The sequence below is a fragment of the Castor canadensis genome, chromosome 6 (genome assembly GCF_047511655.1).
Source record: "Castor canadensis chromosome 6, mCasCan1.hap1v2, whole genome shotgun sequence".
Classification (NCBI taxonomy): Eukaryota; Metazoa; Chordata; class Mammalia; order Rodentia; family Castoridae; genus Castor; species Castor canadensis.
The window spans coordinates 165904909-165929041 of NC_133391.1; the positions used below are offsets into that span (position 1 = coordinate 165904909).

General features: G+C 38.1%; 1 protein-coding gene across 2 annotated transcripts in view; it reads left to right on the forward strand.

Moving 5' to 3' along the window:
- Dnah5 (dynein axonemal heavy chain 5) overlaps positions 1 to 24133 on the forward strand; it is a 312016-nt gene that overhangs the window by 251582 nt on the left and 36301 nt on the right. For both annotated transcript variants that reach the window (XM_074077723.1, XM_074077724.1), the window contains 8 exons: positions 3771 to 3908; positions 6924 to 7059; positions 7594 to 7910; positions 8502 to 8657; positions 9554 to 9736; positions 18397 to 18640; positions 19606 to 19720; positions 20198 to 20388. In XM_074077723.1, the coding sequence (XP_073933824.1) occupies positions 3771 to 3908; positions 6924 to 7059; positions 7594 to 7910; positions 8502 to 8657; positions 9554 to 9736; positions 18397 to 18640; positions 19606 to 19720; positions 20198 to 20388 (1480 nt within the window). The remainder of the gene's footprint in view (positions 1 to 3770; positions 3909 to 6923; positions 7060 to 7593; positions 7911 to 8501; positions 8658 to 9553; positions 9737 to 18396; positions 18641 to 19605; positions 19721 to 20197; positions 20389 to 24133) is intronic.

A 24133-nucleotide genomic window follows, 5' to 3' on the forward strand; every position in this document is an offset into this window, starting at 1 on the left:
TTTCTCTGAGTTAAACACTAGAAAATACCAGAAATCTTGGGGTTGTGATAGCATGACACCAGTGTGTTAATTCAGTAAGTTGTTTGACACAGTGGCTGTAAATACCTGAGAAAAGCAACTTGAAGAAGGAAGGATTTGTTTTGGCTCATAGTCCAGAGGTCTCAGTCCATGGTCAACTGTCTCCATCGCTAGGGACCTGTGGTGGAGCAGAACATGATGGCAGCAGGAGCATGTGACAGTGGAAGCTGCTCACCACATGGCAGCCCAGAGGGGGAGATAGGAGAGAGAGGGAGAGAGAGAGAGAGAGAGAGATAGAGAGAGAGAGAGAGAGAGAGAGAGAGAGAGAGAGTCTAAGGGCAAGATATAGCTTTCAATGATACCTCCCTCTGAAACCTACTACTTCAAATGAGTCCTGACCTCCTTTGGCTATAAACAAACTCACCAATGGAATAATACATTGATTAAGCTAATTCCATCAAGATCTATCTTGATGCCACCAGCTGGGGACCAAGTCTTGGACATATGAGCTTTTTTGGGGCTTATATCCAAACCACAGTAGTGGCCTTGCTGTCTTTCTATGTATGACCTCAGCAACAGTTACAGCTTAGAGCAGAACAAAGAAATGTTCCACGGATCAGTTCTTAAACTATAACATTAAAGTTATTGTTTCACCAGCCACTGGTTCTGACTCCTTGTGGAACTCTCATATTTCCCTTAAAAACAAATTCTGCCAGAACTTGGAAGTCTGAGGTTTTGAAATAGGAAAATAATTTAGCTCAAAAGATGTTTTTGAAAACATTTTTTTCTTCTCAAACATCAGGAAGAGTATGGTTTCTAGCAATGAATCTTCCCATTAATGTCGATTGTTAATGTTTTTTAGACTTAAAAATTTTTACTTAAAATTTAAAAAATTATTAAAAGAATCTAAATTCTGATGAACATGTACTATTTTCTATACCCCGTCTTTTGTTGATCTTATTTTTGATTGTATCTTTTGATTCTATTTAGTAACTTCCTTAGAACAGAGTTTTATTTTATTTTATTTTTTTTTTATAGGAAACTTTTTATTTATTTATTTATTTATTATTATTCATATGTGCATACAAGGCTTGGTTCATTTCTCCCCCCTGCTCCCACCCCCTCCCTTACCACCCACTCCACCCCCTACCGCTCCCCCCCCCCCCCGTCAATACCCAGCAGAAACTATTTTGCCCTTATCTCTAATTTTGTTGTAGAGAGAGTATAAGCAATAATAGGAAGGAACAAGGGGTTTTGCTGGTTGAGATAAGGATAGCTATACAGGGCATTGACTCACATTGATTTCCTGTGCGTGGGTGTTACCTTCTAGGTTAATTCTTTTTGATCTAACCTTTTCTCTAGTACCTGTTCCCCTTTTCCTATTGGCCTCAGTTGCTTTAAGGTATCTGCTTTAGTTTCTCTGCATTAAGGGCAACAAATGCTAGCTAGTTTTTTAGGTGTCTTACCTAACCTCACCCCTCCCTTGTGTGCTAAAGCTTTTATCATGTGCTCATAGTCCAATCCCTTTGTTGTGTTTGCCCTTGATCTAATGTCCACATATGAGGGAGAACATACGATTTTTGGTCTTTTGAGCCAGGCTAACCTCACTCAGAATGATGTTCTCCAATTCCATCCATTTACCTGCGAATGATAACATTTTGTTCTTCTTCATGGCTGCATAAAATTCCATTGTGTATAGATACCACATTTTCTTAATCCATTCGTCAGTGCTGGGGCATCTTGGCTGTTTCCATAACTTGGCTATTGTGAATAGTGCCGCAATAAACATGGATGTGCAGGTGCCTCTGGAGTAACAGTCTTTTGGGTATATCCCCAAGAGTGGTATTGCTGGATCAAATGGTAGATCGATGTCCAGCTTTTTAAGTAGCCTCCAAATTTTTTTCCAGAGTGGTTGTACTAGTCTACATTCCCACCAACAGTGTAAGAGGGTTCCTTTTTCCCCGCATCCTCGCCAACACCTGTTGTTGTTGGTGTTGCTGATGATGGCTGTTCTAACAGGAGTGAGGTGGAATCTTAGTGTGGTTTTAATTTGCATTTCCTTTATTGCTAGAGATGGTGAGCATTTTTTCATGTGTTTTCTGGCCATTTGAATTTCTTCTTTTGAGAAAGTTCTGTTTAGTTCATATGCCCATTTCTTTATTGGTTCATTAGTTTTGGGAGAATTTAGTTTTTTAAGTTCCCTGTATATTCTGGTTATCAGTCCTTTGATGTATAATTGGCAAATATTTTCTCCCACTCTGTGGGTGTTCTCTTCAGTTTAGAGACCATTTCTTTTGATGAACAGAAGCTTTTTAGTTTTATGAGGTCCCATTTATCTATGCTATCTCTTAGTTGCTGTGCTGCTGGGGTTTCATTGAGAAAGTTCTTACCTATACCTACTAACTCCAGAGTATTTCCTACTCTTTCTTGTATCAACTTAAGAGTTTGGGGTCTGATATTAAGCTCCTTGATCCATTTTGAGTTAATCTTGGTATAGGGTGATATACATGGATCTAGTTTCAGTTTTTTTGCAGACTGCTAACCAGTTTTCCCAGCAGTTTTTGTTGAAGAGGCTGCTATTTCTCCATCGTATATTTTTAGCTCTTTTGTCAAAGATAAGTTGCTCATAGTTGTGTGGCTTCATATCTGGATCCTCTATTCTGTTCCACTGGTCTTCATGTCGAACAGAGAGTTTTAATTGGTCATAGCTCAAAGTATTAATTCTGATTTCCTAGAAGCAGAAAGTAATACTATCACCACTGCACGTAAAAGCTGTATGTTTGCACTCAGTGAATAATGGTGCTCTGTTCTTCATTACTAAAATACCAATGACCCTTGCTAGGAAGATGGTTTTAAATACAGGCAGTTCTCCATTTACAATGTTTTTAGGATTTTTTTTTCTTGTGGTGCTGGAGATCAAACCCAGGACCTTGCACATGCTAGGCAAGTACTCTACCAAGTGAGCTATGTCTTCAGTCAGTTGCCTTATGATTTTTAACAAATGGTGTGTTTATTGGTGTATTAAATGCATAGTATAGGTTGAAATGTGTTTAATTTACTCCATACCTACCAAACATCATAGCTTGACATCACAGCACACTCTAAGGTACCGGGTGTTTACCCCTGTGATCATGTGGTTCACTGCTGCTGCCCAGAATTGTGGGAGACTACTGTGTGGCTTATCTGCAGCCTGAGAAGAGATCAGAATTCAAAATTCAAGTATGGTTTTTATTGGATGAAAGCATATTGTCTTTCACCGTCATCAAGTCGAAAAATTATAAGTCAAATCATTGTAAGTCAGGGACGATCTGTATTCAGTGTTTTCTCTTGATATAACTCTTAACATTGAGATGTTCTGTAATTTGCTATGCACATTTAACATTATAAGGGATAAGCAAACTGTGGACATATATTTGTATGGCTCATGAAATAGGAATAGCTTTTACATCTTTAAAATGGTTTTAAAATAAGTACCTAATAGATTTGGTTTTACCTTTTGGTTTCCAAAGCCTGAAATATATACTATCTGGCAAGTTGTGGAAAAATTTTGCCATCCTCTGTTTAAGTATAATTTTCTGCTAATAAACATTTATGCCAAATTCCATGAAGATTTTGTCTTAACAGTGCAATTTGAAGATTCTAGGAATGGAGCAAAGGAAAGGTGTGAGCATGTGACCTGCTGAGTTCCCAGATTCTGCAATTCAAGGTGTTTGGAGGTTTCCTGCCTTTCCTTCTCTCTGTGTCCCATGCAGGCCAACTTGGTGGTGCAGGAGAATCGCTACGTCCTGGCCATGCAGGACCTGCAGAAGGCCCAGGCTGAGCTGGACGACAAGCAAGCAGAGCTCGATGTGGTGCAGGCAGAGTATGAACAGGCCATGACTGAAAAGCAGGTAACCATCCTTTGATATGGGACAGATCATCACGCACTTTTACATTTACCGTAAGCCTTTATTCCTGGTCTCTTTACTCTTTTCAAGGGCTTGGTTCGTAGCAGGGATTCACCGAGTTTATACAAAACACATACATTGCACATATTTCTGTGAACCTTGGAGTTTGTTTCTATAAGACACCAGGGGCTTTGGGTATATGTCAGGTGGGCCACTAAAGTGGCACTGAATTCCCTTGTACATGCTGATGTGAGACTATCAGTCACTTGGATAGAATTTATTTATGTGCTTCAAATCATGTCTTTGCACTTTATCTCGTTTAATCTTTGAAACAATCTTGCAAGATATGCAGGGCAGGTACTTTACTCTTACTGTAAAGAAAGTAGCTGAGGTCCAGACAGGATCAGAGAAAGTTTGCTGGTTAAAAGTCTGGCCAGTGACATAGTCTGGACTGGATCTTGGTCTTCTGATGTTTGCTTCAGTCCTCTCTGCTGGAAGAATGTAACTAACTACATGGCTATGTGCCAACGACAGCGGCTGTGCACAGCCTTCTCAACTGGTGCATTTTGGAGCTGTAGCAGCTTGTAGAGTCTAGATTCACACATCTCATATCTACTCGCTCCTTATTTTATTTATACGAATTCCAGTTCTGTTGGGACATTCTTCCTTCTTGTAACCAAGGCAGATTTAATACAGAGTTAATGTCGCGTAAACCTCAGTGTCACGTACTTGCCTATGTACCAGTAAGAGCTTGGGTTACTGGGAGTTATAGACGTTCTATGGAAGAGGAAGCCAGGTCAAGATCAACAACTGTTGTATGTTAACATTCAGAAAAAAATTCCTGACGAGATCACTGGGGAAAGAAACACAAATTTCCAAGTCACCAGAACTTTTTCATGTTTTTCTTCTGCTCAGAATACATACTCACTTTTTTATGTTATAGTTGTAGAAAGTCTCTAGTGATTTTTTTCTTAAAATGGTTCCCCACAGATCATGTAAACTGCTGACTCCACAATATCTCTATTCATCTGTGATAAATTCTGTATTTAGTAAATAAGAACTGTGGAAGTTCTTATTGTGGAAGTTGCTTTTGTCCCTTCCAGCCTTCATTTGGCCAGACTGATACTCCTGCCTGAACATCTCAGTTTCACTGCCTGTAGAACGTATGATATTTTCTCTTAAAGATGTCTCCTGAAAACAAAATAGGGCTTTTCAGAAGTTTTAAAGGAATAATTATGTAACATCTACATGGAATCATGCCCCACAGAATTCACTCATTTAAAGAGAAAATTAACATTACAATTTGAAAGTGTCTACTTTAAAAACTATGAGGAAGGAGTAGTCATTTCTAGTAGTTTATATCTCACTTGTATTAGGAAGCACTATTGAACAAAGTCACAATATTATACCTTCTCATGTTATTTTATCTAAAGTTTAGCTTTTTTGCCTTAATTCATTCAATAAACATTTCTTTATTGAGCATCTGCAATTTGTTAGTTAAGTCATAGGCACACACAAAAACTGCTACTGAAAAAATATGGCTATAGAAGGGAACTAAGTAGAAAGGAGAATAATGGAAGGGATGAACCAATTCAGGGTATAATACACACATATATATACCTATATATGTATATATCTCTATATATGGAAATGTCACAGTGAAACTCCCTGTATACCATCATAAACAAATAAAAGTGTCTTTTTTTTTTAAGTAAAGGACATGAAGGTAAAACAAGTCCTGTCCATGGATTGGTACCAGTGGAAGGGGAGAGGATGTAAGGGGAAGGGTAAAAGAGGTTGAATCTGGTGAAAGTACTATATATTCAAGTATGAAAATGGAACTATGAGCTAGTTGAAACTGTTGTATGAAAGGGGGATAAAGGAGAAAGACAGAGGTGGTGAATCTAACTAAGCAGGTTTGTAAATGTCACAATGTACTCCCCCAAAACCGAAAATAAATTTAAAAAGGAAAAAATGTAACTTCAAAACTTGTTTCAACAAATGTCAAATTTCTTAATGAAAAATATCTGGCCATGCATCAGCTACCACCAATATGCCCTTCAGCTGTTTTTGTTATCTTCCCCTCCTTAGGATTCCATGAGAGTCTCCAGTTTGTTGTGGTCCAGGCCTGAGTGGTCCTTAGAGGAGAAGGTGTTCCGGTTACTCTCTACACAGGACACAGTGCCTTTGCTTAGGGACCAGTTTCTCCTAGCTTTCTGGAGAGCAAGTCACCTCACTGTGGAAGGGGCTGGAAACCAGGGAATTCTGCACCCCCATCCTTAAGAGGGCTCTGGGGAGCAATCTGCTTGTGCTTTTGTGCTCTCAGACATTTATACCTCTCCCTTTCTAATATTGAGATACCCCATAGGAACCTGGGCTTCCAGAGAACAACAGCCAGGAGGGGGGACCTGGGCATGTTCTTACTTGGCTGGATGGAAGTCAGGATAGAGAATTTAGGGACAGGAAATAAATTAAAAGTGTCTTTTAAATGAAAAATTCTTTTTCCAGTAAGTGATGTGGAGTTATACATCTTTCCTTTTGGGGGAAACGCACAAATTTATATGGGTGATACAAATATAGAAATGTCTTTCACAGATGGACTGTTAATTTTTGTATTGACCAAAGGAGGCAAACATAGAAAGTAGATGAGGACAAACTTGATTAAATATCTCACTTTTGAAAAGCACTATGTAAGCCTAGGTTCTGTTTCCATTTTTCTGTAAGGAAAATCATGAACAATGCAAATTTCTATTATCTCTCAGTTGTTAACATCTGGGGAGGGTCTGGCCCCTGGGCTCAAGGTACCACTTAGAGGAGTTCCCCCAAGTTTCTTGGACAGGGCATGAGATCAGACAGGGCTGACACAGACAGCAGGAGATAGAATCTTCTGCTTCCTGAAATAAGGGGCTCTGTGACCCAGAAAGGCAGAACATATATGCTTTAAAGTTACCTTTTTTGGGCCAGAGGCCATATTTATATCAATAAAGGTTTTCTTTTGGTTCTGGCTTTTTTTTTAAGACCTTGCTTGAAGATGCAGAGCGGTGCAGACATAAGATGCAGACAGCTTCCACACTCATCAGTGGCTTGGCTGGTGAAAAAGAGCGATGGACAGAGCAAAGTAAAGAGTTTGCTGCACAAGCAAAGCAACTCGTAGGTCTGTAAATTCTGTTATTAATGGGTTATGTGTTGACTGTGACAGGGAGCTAGCAAGCTCAAGCTTAATTACACACTTGATTATTTCAAATTCCTCTGTCTGTGTGTGTGTGCATCCAGCTATTTCAGAGATGGATAATGGTCTGCACCCTATGCTCTCCTTATTAAGTGGGTAATGATCTTTATACTTGTTATTATCAGGTCACTTTCAAATTCTCCTATGAGTGCATAGGAATATTGATCATATTGAATGAAAGGCGCTGTTGTCTGAGGTGTTATCCATCACTTGCATTAAAAGTCAAAATAACCCAATGTTTGATCACTAGCAGCCAAATCGTAGTCCATTTAGGTCCAGTTTAACAGTGATCCAACCTCTTGCTATTTGTCAAGGCATGCCAACATGTGCCTACAATTTGCATTGGGGAATTTAGTTTAAAAGAATGATTGTCTTTTAAATTTTTTTTCAATTTTAATGCACTGAACAATTACAAGGATGATCACAAAGTATGTCAGTGACTTTTACTTTCTATTTTAGGGGACGTATTGTTGGCTACGGCTTTTCTATCTTATTCTGGTCCATTTAATCAAGAGTTTCGAGATCTGCTGTTAAATGATTGGAAGAAGGAAATGAAAACCCGGAAAATTCCATTTAGAAATGATCTAAATCTCAATGAGATGTTGATTGATGCTCCCACTATCAGTGAATGGAACCTCCACGGTCTGCCAAATGATGACCTGTCCATTCAGAATGGAATTATAGTCACAAAGGCATCTCGTTATCCTTTGCTAATCGATCCACAGACTCAAGGCAAGATCTGGATTAAAAATAAAGAAAACCAAAATGAACTCCAGGTGATTTGTGTTTGGGTATATTTATGTTACTGGTCAAGTTTTATTTCCTCAGATGGCTAAGAATCCAAAAATTAAGAAATAATTGAAAGTCTTACAGACTTTTTTTGTCTGTGTATTGGGGAGATAATACTAGATGGGATAGAAACAGATACAAACTTAAATATTATTACAAAGTCTTCTCCGAAAATCTCATTATTTGCATTTGGCCATTTTATGAAGGCCATTTTTTGGACTCTATCTTTTAGGGTCTAAGGTTTTCTTTGATGAGCACAGAAGGGCATCACTATCACACTACATGTACAGTACTTCCTGATTATTCCATTATCATTTGTCAGAAAGGTGGTGGTGAGGAAAAGCAGAGGTGCCACACAGAGCTTCCTTATAGTAGGGAATGATGATCTCAAAAGGAAAAGGATGGAAACAGTTTAAGCTTTCCATACATTTCATTCAATATGGCTTCCAAAGCCAAGGATTGCTAAGACTGTATGTGTTTCCTGTGACTGAAAGCTTTGGGCCTCCTGATATTAGCCATTCCTGTGCATTGCATAGAGAGCTTGTCTGTCAAGGCTAACCTCATGATCCTGTTTCTAGGTCACATCTCTAAATCACAAGTACTTCCGAAACCACCTGGAAGACAGCCTTTCTCTTGGAAGGCCCTTGCTTATTGAAGACATTGGGGAGGAACTGGATCCAGCTCTGGATAATGTTTTGGAAAGAAACTTCATTAAAACTGGGTCTACCTTTAAGGTATTTTAAACCTGCTGATGTCAACATGCAGATAGTTACATGGGGCCAGATAAATGTGATGGAATTTTCTCAATAGGCAGCAACTTGAATCGGAGTCAGTTGTGAGAGGAATTTTTCTCTCCTGCACTTGCTGAGTTGGGATTAGAGTATTCAAAAGTGATCCGTTTAGGCATATCTATTTTACTTTTATAATGAAGCTGACTTCATTTTACTCTTTAACTCTTGGTAGATTTTAAGATCCTCCATGCCCTCTCTCCTTCAGCTGTACACCTGTGCAAGCTGATAAGAAAAGTGGTGCTCCTTCCTTGTCACTGGTTGGAGATTCAAATCATACAAGCTGTCCATACCCATGTGTGGGAACCCTCATCCCAACCCACTCCTAAGCACCATAAATCCTATGCCAGCTGTCCCTCCCTGTTCTCTCAAGCCATTTTTGGGACTTGGCTTGGGTACCTGCTCTAATCTCCCTCCAAAATCTCATTATGTGAGTAATGAGTTTTTTCATGCCCTTTTGGTCCATATGTGCACCATTAGTCTCAGCCTCTGAAACAAATCATGGGTGAGGCTCCATCTCCCTTCTCTGGTATGATCACAATTTTGATACCAAATTCAGTATTTATTACATGGTATATATTGGACTTCTTAACTCCTTTACTTCTTCCTTCCTTCATTCCCTCCCTCACTTCCTTCCTCATTCCCTCCCTTTTTTATTCCTTCCCTCTCTCCCTCCCTCATTCCCTTCCTTCCTTCGTTGTGGATTGAAGTGCTACAAATATCTAATAATCACTTTTTTAAGTATACAAATTATCTCCAGTCACAAATTGGTTAAAGCAGTGTTTGCTACCATATAAGAAAGACACCATTATTACTTTAAACTTTCTTTCATATAAAAAAAGGTGAAAGTTGGTGACAAGGAAGTAGATGTCATGAATGGCTTCAGACTCTACATTACCACCAAACTTCCCAATCCAGCCTACACCCCAGAAATAAGTGCTCGGACCTCCATTATTGACTTCACTGTCACCATGAAAGGTCTGGAAGACCAGTTACTAGGGAGAGTCATTCTCACAGAGAAGCAGGTGGGTGAAATGTGGCTGACTGTTCTTTGGCGAAAATAGTATGATAAAATTTATTACGAGATTGAGTTTCTCCTCTTTTATTCCTCATGTTTTCCTTATAAATTGCTAAGTCTCTTCTTTATTATCTAAATGGAAGTATTAACCAGTTGTCAATTCATGTTTCATATATGTCTCATAAATTACATATATGATTGATTTCTTTTCTACACACTGACAATATAACTGAGAATATCAGTCTCATTTTTTTGTATCATTTTTCTGGTCATAAATTGCTTAATTTTTCTGACAAGCGTGTTCTGTTGTGAATTTTACTCACTTGTTGACTTTTAGTTTTCTTATACACATCTAGGTTTTTAGTTCTTTATGATAATTTTAGAAAATAAGATGAAAACCTTTTATTCAGACAATAACCAACATTATCAATTCTTATGGCTAAGAGAGAGCTCTGTGTGTTATGATGTTGAGAATGTAGAAGTTGTGACCTCAGCGTTTGGACATGCTCCCTCTGAAGGCTACTGACTTGGTGCTCTGGAAACATAACTGTGTCTGTCTTCTTTACTTCTAGTTTATGAGATAACTTAATGCTCATTGGAAAATGGCCAAGAATTTATAAACTTCCTTTTTCTGAGTGAGCACATTTCCTCCAGGGAACATGTGAGGCTTAAATAAAGAAAGGTAGAAGATTTTTAATGAGGCTGTCATTGTGAACTGCATGAACTCTTAAAGTCACTATTGACTTTCTCTTGAATTTGATAGCAGTAAGGAGTTTAGCTTTCTTTATGGCTCCTTCTCCTCTTACCTGAAGACATATTAGGGTAAGACCATTGGCAAAATCTTTGAATCTGTACCCCATCACTGTCTTTTCCTTTTCTGTATATTGTATTGGGCTTGTTCTTCTGAGCCCTTCTGATAGACCATGTGTCTATCTCTTTTTCCTTGCCTTTCTTCCTTTTCCTCTCTCCCGTCCTTTTGTCTGAATCTTCTGTTTTTATTTTTTTAATGTACAGCCCACGAATCATAGCGTCATAAAGTGGTAGCTGCATTAAAGAGCCTTTAATCATGACCTCAGCATGTCAGGAACCAATGTTGTAGTTCCTACCAAAGACTAGCTGTTGAAGTAAAACAGCTTTTAAAATATGTACTTGTTTCCAGGCTCTGGTGGCTCACATCTGTAATCCTAGCTACTCAGGAGGCAGAGATCAGGAGGATTGCGGTTCAAAGCCAGCCCAGGCAAATATTTCACAAGATCCTATCTCGAAAATACTTAACATTAAAAAAAAAAAAAAAGCTGGAGTGGCTCAAAGTGTAGGCCCTGAGTTCAAGCCCCAGTACTAGTACTAGTTTACTTTTGAGTCCTGAGTTAAATTTCAACAAAGGTAGTTGAGAGATTTAGCATTGCCATATAATTACTTCAGGGAGGACTGGGATTGTTAAAGAGCCGTGTGTGCTATTGAGCAAGTGGGATTCCTAAGGATCTTTAAGCCAGCATCTATCAAATGTCCTAGGCTCTGCTTTCACACTAGCCTTGGGTCCTGGTGCCAGTTTTCATGATATGCTGTCCTTGGTTTTACTATATGTGGTTGAAATGATTACAATTTCCTTAGAAAAAATAATTTGGCATTCTAGATGTTTATTGTAATAAATAAAACAAAACGAAATAACAATGATAACAGCAACTCCAGCACTGAGCTTTTCTTGTGGCAGCAGAGGCTTAAGAGGAGGCAGGAAGCACTTTAAACTGATTTGAAAAGACTTCAACGGGCCTTACAAAGCCAATATGGATCCAGGGCCAGGATCCTTTTTTCTTCTTGGGAAAATTGAGTGTCTTGAGAAAATTACTTCTTTACTACTGTTGCATTTTCAGAATCTGTTCCACATTGACAGCAAATAATTATTGCAAAAATATGGTCAGAGTAATAGCATAACGTATTCTTTTATAATAACAGAGGATCAGTCTTGGCCCTGTACGTGGGTTTGAGATGATCTCTGATACTTTCAGGTCATTTCCTATTATCTAATCACATCATTAAAAATGGCCTTACTTCTGTGTTGTAAGGACATAGAAATGTAATTTTTTAAGGTCCAAAATGCTCCTTTGAGTCCTGTGGCAATGCAGCATCTCTGGCTGTAATAACTCCTTGGGTGACCTTAAATATAAAATAGAAAGATAAAATTTTGCTGAATCAAGTAGGGGGAGGTTGCTACTGGAAGCTAGGAAGACCCCACAGATAGAAGTTGAAACTGTATAGCACCAGAGAAATGTGGGCTGAAACAAAGGTGACACTCCACACTCAGGCAGACTCCTGCCTTTACTGGTCTGTTGAGTCCTCCTGTGAAAGGAAGGTAGGTGAAAAGGACAGGGGAATCTTCTTTGCTTTCCTAAGTTTCCTTTCCAATGTCCTGGGAATACCGGGGGAGTAAGGGACCTCATTATCACACATGATCTGGCCTCAAGAATGCCGGTTGTGCACCTGCTAGACCTTTAAATTTGCTTGTAAAATCAGTGGAAACCTCAGAGCATACAAATGTAAGGAAATAGGATTTTCTCCCTCCCTCCTTCTCTCTCCCTCTCCCTCCCTCCGTCTTGCCTTTCCTTTCTTTTTTCCTATTTTTGCAGTAATGGAGGTGTAGAACCAAGGACCTCAGACTTGCTAGGTCTACCACATGACTCATGTCCTTAGCCTTCCTTCCTCCCTTCTTTCCTCCCTTCCTTCCTTCCTTCCTCCCTCCCTTCCTTTCTCCCTCCTTCCCCACTCTCCTTCCATTTTTCTTTGTTTTGGAAATAGGGTCTCACTAACTTTGCCTCAACTAGATTCATCTTGAACTCATGATTCTGTTGCCTCTGCCTCCTGAGGAGCTGGGCTTACAATTGTGTGCCACAATAACCTGCCTAGGAAGTAGATTTTAAATAACTGATTTCATACTTTTCTGTCTGCTTCAAGGCAGTAGCTTATTTTAAATTGATCCATGACAATTGTGCATGTTTATGGATAGAATACAAAGTGTTTTTTTCCATACAAGTATGCATTTCATAATGATCAAATTGGGAAAACTGTCATAATCATTAGCATAATCTATTATTCTATTTTTTTGGTGGTAGAGCCTTATACTTGCTAGGCATGCACTCTTCTACTTGAGCCACTCCACCAGTCCTTTTTTGTGTTTAAGATAGGTTCTCAAGAACTGCTTGCTCGGGCCAGCCTTGAACCACGAATCTCCTGAACTTTGCCTACCGAGTAGCTAGGATTATAGGCGTGAGTCACCAGTACCTGGTTACTTTATCACTTCTTTGTAGTGAATTTTTAAAAAAAATCCCTTCTTGATATTTAGAAATACACATTATTGTTAATTATAGTCATGCCCCCTGTGCAATAGAATACTAAAACTTATTCCTCCTATCTACTTATAAATTTATATATGTTGACCAACCGCTACCTCTTTTCCTCATTTTATGGTAACCACAATTCTACTCTCCACATCTATGAGGTAAAATCATTGTAGATTTTGCATATGAGTAAGATTGTGCAGTGTTCACCCTTCTGTATCTGACTTATTTTGCTTTATATAATGGCCTCCAGGTCCATCTATGTTGTTGCAAATGACAGAATCCCATCTTTTTTGTGACTGAATAGTAGTTCATTTGTGCGTACATACAGGTGCACCTATCATCAGCTGATAAACATTTAGTTTGATCCTATCCTCTATTGTGAATAGAGCTGCAATACACATGGGAGTGCCCTTGTTTCTTTAACATGAATGTACACCTAGTAGTGGAACAAAAATTCTTTTTTTAGTTGTTAGAGAAACTTCCATGTTTTCTGTAATAGCTTTACTGTTCAAGTTTACATAGAGTCATATGTGACTATTTACTCACTATATCTGTGAGTAGATTTTGACATTTCTACCAGTCTAAGAATATAAATCTCAGGGATCATCATTGTTCAGAATTCTGGAGGAGCAAAAAGGTAGGCAATTTTGAGGTAGAAGGACTTGAACTCAGGGAAACCCATCTGGACATAAATGCTAGAAGACATTGTTATCACATGCTCACTGGTATGGAGAAAAAATAATTCTCTTTCTGAGTTTTTATTCAGTCTTTCTATTTTAATTACCTACGTAAGGTACAGAAGAGAAATTACAAGCATCCTAAACCACTGCCATTTACTTCTTTTGACTGATTTCTAAATTTTGGAGTTGTTTATTTTTATCATTTTCAAATTTTGGGGAGATGGACTTCTTAGTGTTATTTTTAATTTTGGGGGAATATAGGAAGTTATTTTAATTGACAAATTTGTTTAGTGTTGTTAACAATGTTATTAAGTTGACCACAACCATTTCAGTAATGTTCATTTACTCTTATTTAAATGAAGAATTGAGTAATTTTCTCTTTGCTGCATATGTTACTATTTTATTAAGAATGTTTTCAAAAGCAACATACAGGCACAGTGCTAGCTGAACCTGATGGTTCTCAAGTAGAGATGAAGTTGGAAATGTAGATTGTAACTGTGTATAAACCATATGGGAATTTTGGGCCTCTTAAACTAAGTAAAGAAGAGCCCATGAGTGACTATAAGCAGCAAAGGAGATGGCAGTAGGGAAGAGGGTCAGCAGGAAGACCAGTCAAATTAGGAATTGAAGCCTAAATATGGCAGTGGTTATATAATTGGAGGCAGTGGACAGAGGTGAAGGTTATTGTGCAGGAAGACATGAAAGTACTTGGTACTGATTTTCAATAGATTCCCATGCTCTTGTCCTCCATTGACATGTTCTCCAGGGTTTTAAAGTCAGGATGAGAAAGCGCCCCTTTCTAATCCACCTTATTATATACTTTTATGATAGTTTGTGGAAATCTAAAGAATTATTGGTTTTATGTCATCTTTAATTATATGTAATAGTTACTTTAAATTGACACATACAATTTGGATTTGTGTGATATTTCAATACACACAATGATCAGATCAGGGTAATCAATATACTCATTACCTCAAACATTTATCTGTTGTTAGGAATATTCAAAATTCTCCCTGCTAACTATTTTGAAATAAGCAATTAATTCTTGTCAACTGTAGTTAGCCTCTGCTTCTATGGAATGTTAGAAGATATTCTTCCCACACAACTACTCTCCTGAATAATTAGCCATCCTTTCTCCCTCTCTTCCCTCTCTCCCACCATTTTTGGACTTGATAATCACTATTTTTCTCTCTCTTATGGGACTGACTTTTTAAAAAAGCTTCCTTATGTAAGTGAGAACTTATATTTCCTGGGTCTTTTAGGTTTGTCCATGCTGCTGCAAATGACAGGATTTTCTTCATTTTTGTGACTGAATAATACCCCATTGGGTTTATATTTCACATGTTCCTTATCAAATCATCATTGATGGACAGCTAGGATGATTATGTATTGTGACTATTGCAAATGCTAGGTCAGTAAACATGGGAGCTGATATCTGTTCAGCATATTCATTTCCTTTCCTTTGGATGAATACCCAGGAGTGGAACTTTCCTTGTGCCAACTTATAACTTGACTTTTTCAAGCATCTGATTTTCCAAATAAGCATTCTGTGCTTCTGGAAATTCTGCTAGAAGTGAATCAAGGGACGGGATGGAAAAGAAGAGACATATTTTGAGCAACCATCTTAATCTAGTCACTCTCAGCTGCGTTGAGGGGATAGTCTCACAACCACTCTTTTAGCCATTTTTATGTCCATTGTTCAGATTAAAGTACTGAGATTGTCGAGTTACACAACACGCAGGTCTCAATTCAACATATTTCTCCCTGATGTCAAAACTGTCTCTCTGCTGCTTTACATTCCTTCCCTTCCCTGTCTTCAGAGGTGAAGACCATTATAATGCTCACCTTCAGAAACCTTTAGAAATTTAAAAATTTTCCCATTTATTATCACCTTATTTCCCAGTGTTACCATATAGTGAAGGCTTTTATTGTAACTGCTTATGAAAAAGAATTTTGTAGCAACCCTTAAATGTCACTTGTTTGTACTAATTTCTACATTTCCTGAATTTTGAAATTCTTCAGTTAGTGAATAAATGAATTAAAGTAACCACTAAGGGAGCTTTCAAACATTAAACAGATGGAAGCAATGGAGTAAGCTTCTCTTGAGTTGCTACAGCTCAGCAAATTAAGAATTGATACAAGCTCTGAACTTTTGTTTAAGATGAAATTCTTTCTTTTCTAGAATGTCCTTGGACTCAACTTATGGGGCTTCCATCATGAAGAGTTTATAGGGTCTTACCTACCATAACTATTCAATCAATGGGAATTAACTGGCCAGGACATAAAACAGAGACCTGTGGTTCATGATCTCTGCTCTTATGCAATTTTGTTCCTACGAACTTTATTTGCATGGTTCACAGGGGAGAACTTTTATGTCTGTATTTCTGGAATAAAGACTAAATTTTCCAGTTCACTATGTGTTTCAGTTTATCAACTTGAAAAGATATATCATTTAATAATTCATTCATTGCACAGTATTGAGTGCCTGATAAAATTTGGAGGACATAAGAATAAACAGAATGGACACCACTTCCTCCCCCCTGCAAAAAAAATAACCTACCCCTAGAACATAACATGAATAAGTATTTATGTTTTGTGGAAGATATTAAATACTATCAAAACATGAAGCATAACATCATAAGAACTGGGGAATCAAGTGGCAGACTGCAATTTTAGGATAGTCAGTGTGGGCCTGGATGAGAAGGTGCATTTAAGGAAGAATTGAAGAAAATGAATTATGTGGGAGAAGAGCAGCCATGACAAATGACCAACCAGTGCAGAAGACCTGAGACAGGAAAGTGCTTTGTGTTTAGGGCAGTGGGTCTCTAAGTGTGGCATCCAGACTAGAAGCATCTCATCTTCTGAAATATATTAGAAGTGCAAATGCTTGGACCCTGTCCCAAAGCTACTAAACATACCTTCCAGGTGATCCTTTTGCATTCAGGTTTGAAACTCACAGAGTTATGGAATACTGATTTTGGCAAAAAGGAGGGAGAAATAGTAGGAAATGAGGTCCCTGTAATAATAGGAAAGAGGACAGCTTGATAGAGCTAACCTCAAAGACCTCGATAAGGATCTTTTATTCTGATTAAAATGATCGGTAGTTGGAAGGCTTTGGCTAGGTCTGGCTGCTCCTTTCCCTTGAATGTTTGTGTGAATACTGGATCATAATAGAAATAAATCACATAATTAATCATGCAATTAATGAGTAGCTCTATTATGTTATTGATTTCATATGATCCATCACTGCATAGGTTTCTGGTTCTCTCAATCGGCAGTAAAATCTGAAAAGCTACTGAGGTATTTTCTGAATATCTGATGCTGCTGAAGGAATTTGAACTTTGACACCATATGCCCAGGTAGATCTACTGAGTCACACTCAGAACTGCCAGAAGTACTTTCTCGTGATTTTGCTGTCCAAGTCACCTGCATGTAACCATAGTTTTCAGTTATATAGTCTCTCATAAACATAACTATTTCACTTCCATGTATAATTTAACTTGTTCCCCAGCATCAGGCTTCATACTTCCTTTGTCTTTCTCAGTGTCACTTGAATTTCTTCCTTTCTCCCTCTCCATGCTGCCAAGAGAAAGAAAGAAAAAAAAATCAACGAAGTGAGTACTTTCTCAATGCCTTACTCTCGTTGTTAACTGCAAAGTCTTTTGGAGAGATACAAACCTTCACTTTTTTGGAGAGGATAGTACTTTTTCAGGAAGATTAAAAAAATTATTTTTGAGACATGGTCTTGCTATGTAGCCTAGATTAGCCTTGAACTCTTGATCCTACTGCCTCCACCTTGAGTGCTGGAATTGCAAGCATCATCATGCCTGCCTTTTAAGATTTTTCAGTTTAAATGTATTTATAGTAACCTGTAGGCTCCTTACCTAAGTATGAAGAATTGGATGCTATTTCAACCAGCAAATTTGAAGTGATCACATTCAAATAATGGAAAAACTCTTTTAAAGAATAAAGTAAACAGAAGTAAATAAATTTAATGTAAGATCTGTGAATTTGTTTTCAAATATATTTTACCTTTAAGGTCTAGACAAGGTGGCACATACCTATAATCCCAGTTATTCAGTAGGAAGAGACGGAAGAATCTGGGTTCAAAGGAAGCCAGCCCTGGCAAAAGTTAGTGAGACTCTATCTCTAAAACAAGCCAAGTACAGTGTTGCTCACTTCTGGTCCCAGCTACTTGAGAGTCAGAGGTAGGAGGATTTCGGACTGAGGCCAGTGCAGGCAGTTATCAGCAAGCCCCTCTGAAAAACAAACTAAAAGCAAAGTGGTAAAGCACTTGCCTACCAAGTGTGAGGCCCTGAGTTCAATCTTTTGGACTGTATATCTGTATCTGTATGTATAGATATTTCTATAGCTTTATCTATGTATGTATCTGTAAAATAACATATTTGTATGTTGAATATAATCACAAAATAACTAAAGATTATTTGACTTAGAAAATAAGTTATAATGGGGATAATGGTACCATTTTTAGCAATTTCTCCTTTCTGGATGTCCATGTGTCTTGCAGTCAAGTATGATAGCTACAGTACAGTACACATGCTTGAGGTCAGCCAGCTAAGTGCACTCTTTAGAGAATGTCCCCAAATACTTGTTCATGTAGAAAGAAATATATTTATGTAATTTAACAGGAATTGGAGAGAGAGAGAATTCATCTTATGGAAGATGTAACTGCAAACAAAAGAAGGATGAAGGAACTGGAAGATAGTTTGCTGTTGCGCCTGACGAGTACTCAGGGGTCCCTGGTGGAAGATGAGAGTCTCATTGCTGTGCTGAGCAACACCAAAAAGACAGCAGAAGAGGTGACACAGAAGTTGGAAATTTCTGCTGAGACAGAAATTCAAATTAATTCGGCTCGGGAGGAATACAGACCTGGTGAGTCTGGTAATGAAAGACAAATGTCACAGGAAAATGGAGCAAGAAAGAGAATGAAGTAAGGGAGTTATGCAAATGGCTATGCAAAGTGGGGTGGCCAATTATGTTCTGTGACATTTCTTTAGGGAACTTTGGTAGATTTGAGATGTCGAAATTATATAATGGCACAAACTTTCTAGATGTTTGTAGTTCATGTTAGTTGGGAAATATTTCAAGGTTTTAGTGAACTTACTCTTAAGTTAGAAAGTAAAGAGGGAAATTTTTTAAAATGTCTGGCTACAAATGAGTGAAATCTGAGGCATTTTGTGATACTGTAGACTGTTCCCTCATTGTTTATCATTTGTAATAATATGCCAGTATTTTGTTTATGGTCTGTGTTAGGAAGCTGGTTCTTTGGTGTTTAACCTCAGCCACCAATTTGCAAATAGATGTTCATTGATTGCTTAAGCAATCCACTGTATGTATTCAATTACTATCCTTTAGTAATTTATCTTTTCTTGAGGGAAATAGAGTTGACACAGTATCATCTACTGGTCCAGAGTCAAGAGCATCATCTTTGTGATGGCTTGTTTTGCACACTTGGGGTCAAAGTTAGGCATGTCTCCTTCATGAGTTTCAGAAAAGGTTATGTCACTTGCTGGGGATTAAGTACAAAATCTGTGAAATTCCCTTGGTTGTCTTTTCTACTTGTGGCAAAACACCATAAAATATATTTATAAGGGGGCTGGAGCTTCTAAAATGGGAAGTAGTGTTTGCTGAATACATATAGCAGAGCACTTATGCAAAGCTTGCACATAGAATTCAGTGATTAACAAATGAGATGCTCTAGATGTCCCATTGCGCGTAGGCAGCCACTGATAAGAGAGAAAGGAGTTGTTTTCATTTGGAGTTCAGGCCGATGTGCTTGCACGGCTCACTCATTTCCACTCTCGCAGGTACATGCATCCTTGTTCTCTGTCTTTCAGTTGCTACACGGGGCAGCACCCTTTACTTCCTCATCACGGAGATGCGCTTGGTTAATGAGATGTATCAGACTTCGCTCCGTCAGTTTCTGGGCCTGTTTGACCTTTCTTTAGCCAGGTACGTCTGTTCTCAGGAAGCATAGCTGAATTCTTTATCTGTGGACTAGAATGATGACAGTACCTTTATAACTTCCTTTTTCTTTGTTAAAGTCTTTTTTCTTTTCAAAATCTAAGATTAGTGTAATTACTAGTGTGTTGAGAAGTCATGCTTGTTTTCCATTTAATGCCCAGAGAATTTCATACCAACTATTCAAACACTGATTTGATTCCTTTGGTTCCATGTGTTTCTGCTAAACAAGAACATTCCTAAGACATGGCTGTAAGTGATAATGTCCTGTGGGTAAAATTGATTTAGACAACATTGAGGATCTGTTACGTTGTTTCACATTGAGAGAATGACTGCTATGTTAGATTTAAGAAACTTACTCTTGATCTGTAAAAATAAAAATTGGACCTCCAAAGTTCCTTATTCTACATTAAAGACTCTGTTATTATGGACAATTGAAAAGCCTGATTTAAATGCTCTCTTCCTCAGGTCCGCCAAGAGCCCAATTCCTAGCAAGAGGATTGCTAATATCATCGAGCACATGACCTATGAGGTTTATAAGTGTGCTGTCCGAGGGTTGTACGAGGAACACAAATTCCTGTTCACTTTGTTGCTAACCCTAAAGATTGACATCCAGAGGAACCGAGTCAAGCATGATGAGTTTCTCACTCTTATTAAAGGTCAGTAGAAAGAATTGCACACAGGTCCAAATGTCAGAATTATTGGGAAGGCCCTTTGCAGTATTTAAAAAAAATTTTGGTCATAATGATTTCCTTGCATTTCGTTTTAGATACATCTATGTGAGATATTTTATTTGTTCATTTATTGAATAAATAATGAAAATCTACTTGTTCCAGGGCATGGAACAGACATATCAGTGAGCAAAACCCCTTGTAGAGTCCATATACATTTGGAGAGGATTCAGAAAATAATGAAATAATAAGTAAATTGTGTAGTATGTGAGAAGACAGTAAACATACAGGAAAGTTCAGAAAGGAGGAATGGTGAGTTATAGGGTATGAGGAATGGGTGGGGTGGCTTAAAAACTTTCAATAGGGTATTTAATAGGATCTCTAATAGGATAGGCCTAAGGTGATCAAATATTTGAAAGACCAAGAGGTGTTGGTGACAGGGACATTTAGAGGAAGAATGTTGAAGTCAGGGGAGCCAGCATTGAAGCCTCATGTGGGAGTGAATATGAAGTGATGGAGATAAAGCCAAATGACTAGGGTCGTAGGGTGGAGGGGCTGAGGCAATTGTACCACTCATTCCATTGACTATTTATCCTACATCTACTGAAGCACTCACCACAGGTATTCTTTGGGCCACTAGAACAAAACATAAGGCTTGGAGACAAAAATTTGTGGTCATATTCTTGAATGTCTGGAAAATACTTAAAGTTTGTCTTAGTTCAGGCTGTTACAACACCACCAAAACTTACTTCTTACTGTGCTAGAGGCTGGAAGTCTGAGCCAAGGTACAGCAAACAGGTGTCCATGAGAGTGTTCTTTTGGTTTGTAATTGACTGACTTCTCATTGCATCTTCTCATGGCAAAGAACAGAAAAGGAAGGAAGCAAGCTCTCTGTGACTGACTCCTGTGAGGACACTAATCCCATTTATAAGAGTTCACCTCTGAGATCTCATCTGATCTCAATCACCTTCCATCAGTCTCACCTCCTTATACCATAATAATTGGGGATTCAGATTTCAATGGATGATTTTGGGAGGATACATTTAGACGAAAACACTCTCCAAATAACATTTTAAGTTATTTAAAAGTCTTTGCAGAGATAGTTCTCAGCAAAGTTTTCAGATTTACAAAGCAGTGCTATAAGTAACTAGGGAATACCCAACACACACAAAAACTTGTCAAATCTATACAAACATCAGATTAATCAAAATACAGCATACTTCTGAAGATAATTTAACAATACCTGTCATTTGCTGAGCCTATTTTGTGTACTAGGATTTACATGACTTACATGAATTCTCAACAATCCCATTATATACATTTTGCCGGTCTTGTTTTAGATGTGGAGACTGAAGCTTTGAAAGGTTAAAATGCAATGCTCAATACTATTTATCAAGAAAATGGCAAAGCCAGTATTTTAACTGTCATCTCTTATGTCTGAATCTCATATTTGTTATCATTCTACTAAACTATATGCTTTGCAGTATGTCAACCAGACCTGGACATTGTTCAATTTTATTTCCATGAGGAAATGCATTTCATGCCAGAATTAAGAATGTCAGGAACAACTGCTCATTAGGAACGCTCTGCTAACTGAGTGAGACTGGTGCCTGAGGCCAGAAATCAGGAGCATAGTAAGGGTTCCTTGGAGAAGAAGACAAATCCCGTAACTTCGTGTTTATCTCATGTGTTGTATCTAGCTATTCATCTTCACATGTCTGAATTTAGGATGCCAGAAAATAAAGTTCAGATGTAAGGAGATAAGAAACAAAGGTTCAAGGGCTATAGATAAGAAAGAGAAAGAGAGAGAGTGAGAGAGAGATCCATAAACCAACATAAACCAAATCTTCCTTCCTTTGTTCCTTCGTTAGTGTGTTCCTTCCTCCATCCCTCCCTCTCTCCCTCTTTCCCTCTCTCCCTCCCTCCCTCCTTCCCTCCCTTCCATTCTTCCTTCCTTCCACCTGGGCTTGCACTTGAGGCATGCCACCAGTCTTTTATGCTGTAGTTCTTACGTTTTTCTCCAGGGCCAGCCTAGGCCATGATTCTCCTGTTTACGACTTCTGAGTAGCTGGATCACAGGCATGTGTCACCATGTCTTGCTTATTGGTTGATTAGGGCCTCACTAACTTTTTGCCCATGCTATCCTTGAGTCACAGTTCTCCCAATCTCTACCTCCCATGTAGCTAGAATTACATGCATGAGCCATCAGGCCTAACAAACAAAATGTCTCTAACTTCAAATCTCAACAAATGAGGTTTTGTTGCTGCTATATGATATCAAGTTTATTGTGTTAGGAAAGTTGAAATTAGAAAGATGAGAGCTACTATGTTGGCTTTGCCAATTCTTTTTGTTAAAAACTTTTGCATTTTAATTGGTGTACATTAATTATAAACAGTGAGAGGGCTCATTATAAAATTTCCATGCATGCATATTCACCCTGTGTATTCCTTTTTCTTGTTCCCCTTTCCTGAACCTCTCCCTCATTTAAACATTCTTACAAATATTTTATGTAACTTTCATTATGACCTTGTCAATTTTTTGATGTGTAGTCTTGAGCAGGTCATTTAATGTTTTCATACTTCAGTTTCCTCATCTATAAAGCAAGGATAGTAGAGTCTACAACATAGTCATATGCATATAAGTATGAAAATGTGTTGTATCAATGTATGTATGAATATGGACCTACATTTACTCCAGGGCAGACATGTACATGTCCCTATTTATTAGAAGTATTAGTATTAAAAGGTGGTGACTTTGGGAGGTGATTAAGTCACAGGAAAAAAGCCCTCATCAATGAGACTAATATTCTTAGAAGAGGCTTTTGAAAGTCCCCTCACCCCTCCCACCATGTGAGGTTGCATTGGGAATATGGCTATGATAGGGATATGATGGCTCATTTCCTAATAGATACTAAATCTGCTGGTGTCTTGATCTTAGGCTTCCATATTCCAGAACTGTGATGAATGAATTTTATTGTTTGTAAGCAGAGTGGCACCCAGTAAATGGTATTTTATTGTAGCACCAAGAACTGTAACAAATAGCAATAGTGTTTTGTTATTTGTCTTTTATTCACCTCTAAGGTGGTAAAGGATCAGTCCAGGTGGCTTTCAAGAATTTCCTTAGTCTTTCCCCTTTATGACTTTTCCTCACTTTATGATTGTGTGGTATAACTTGTGTAAATCTTTTACTATATACATGCTTCTACATGCATTTTTACAAAGTTTTATGGTAAAAACCCAAGATTACCTTTTTCCCCAAAGCAAGAGTTCAAGGAATGAAGAGAATGATGTTACTGTCAATCATTTGAGAATTTCTTTTGAATCATTCCTTTCTTGGAATGATTCCTTTCAAGAGTCTGTTTAATCTGGTGCCATGTAATACAAGAATAAGATACATCCCTCCCCCAAAATACAATCATTGCTCTTGCCCTGTTGTACACTTTTGTAGCAGGCAAGATATTCACAGAATATCAGACAGTAGAGAGTAACATCAAGTTAGGCACACACAATCAAACCTTCAAACAGCTAAGATAACTAAATGGCAGGGATCACCACATACCTATCAGTACTAACGTTTAATGTTAATGGACTTAATTCACCCATCAAAAGACACCGTTTGACAAAATGGATTAAAAAAGAAGATCCAACAATTTGTTGCTTACAGGAGACTCATCTCACCGACAGAAATAAGCATAGGCTAAGGATGAAAGGCTGGAAGAAGATTTACCAAGCCA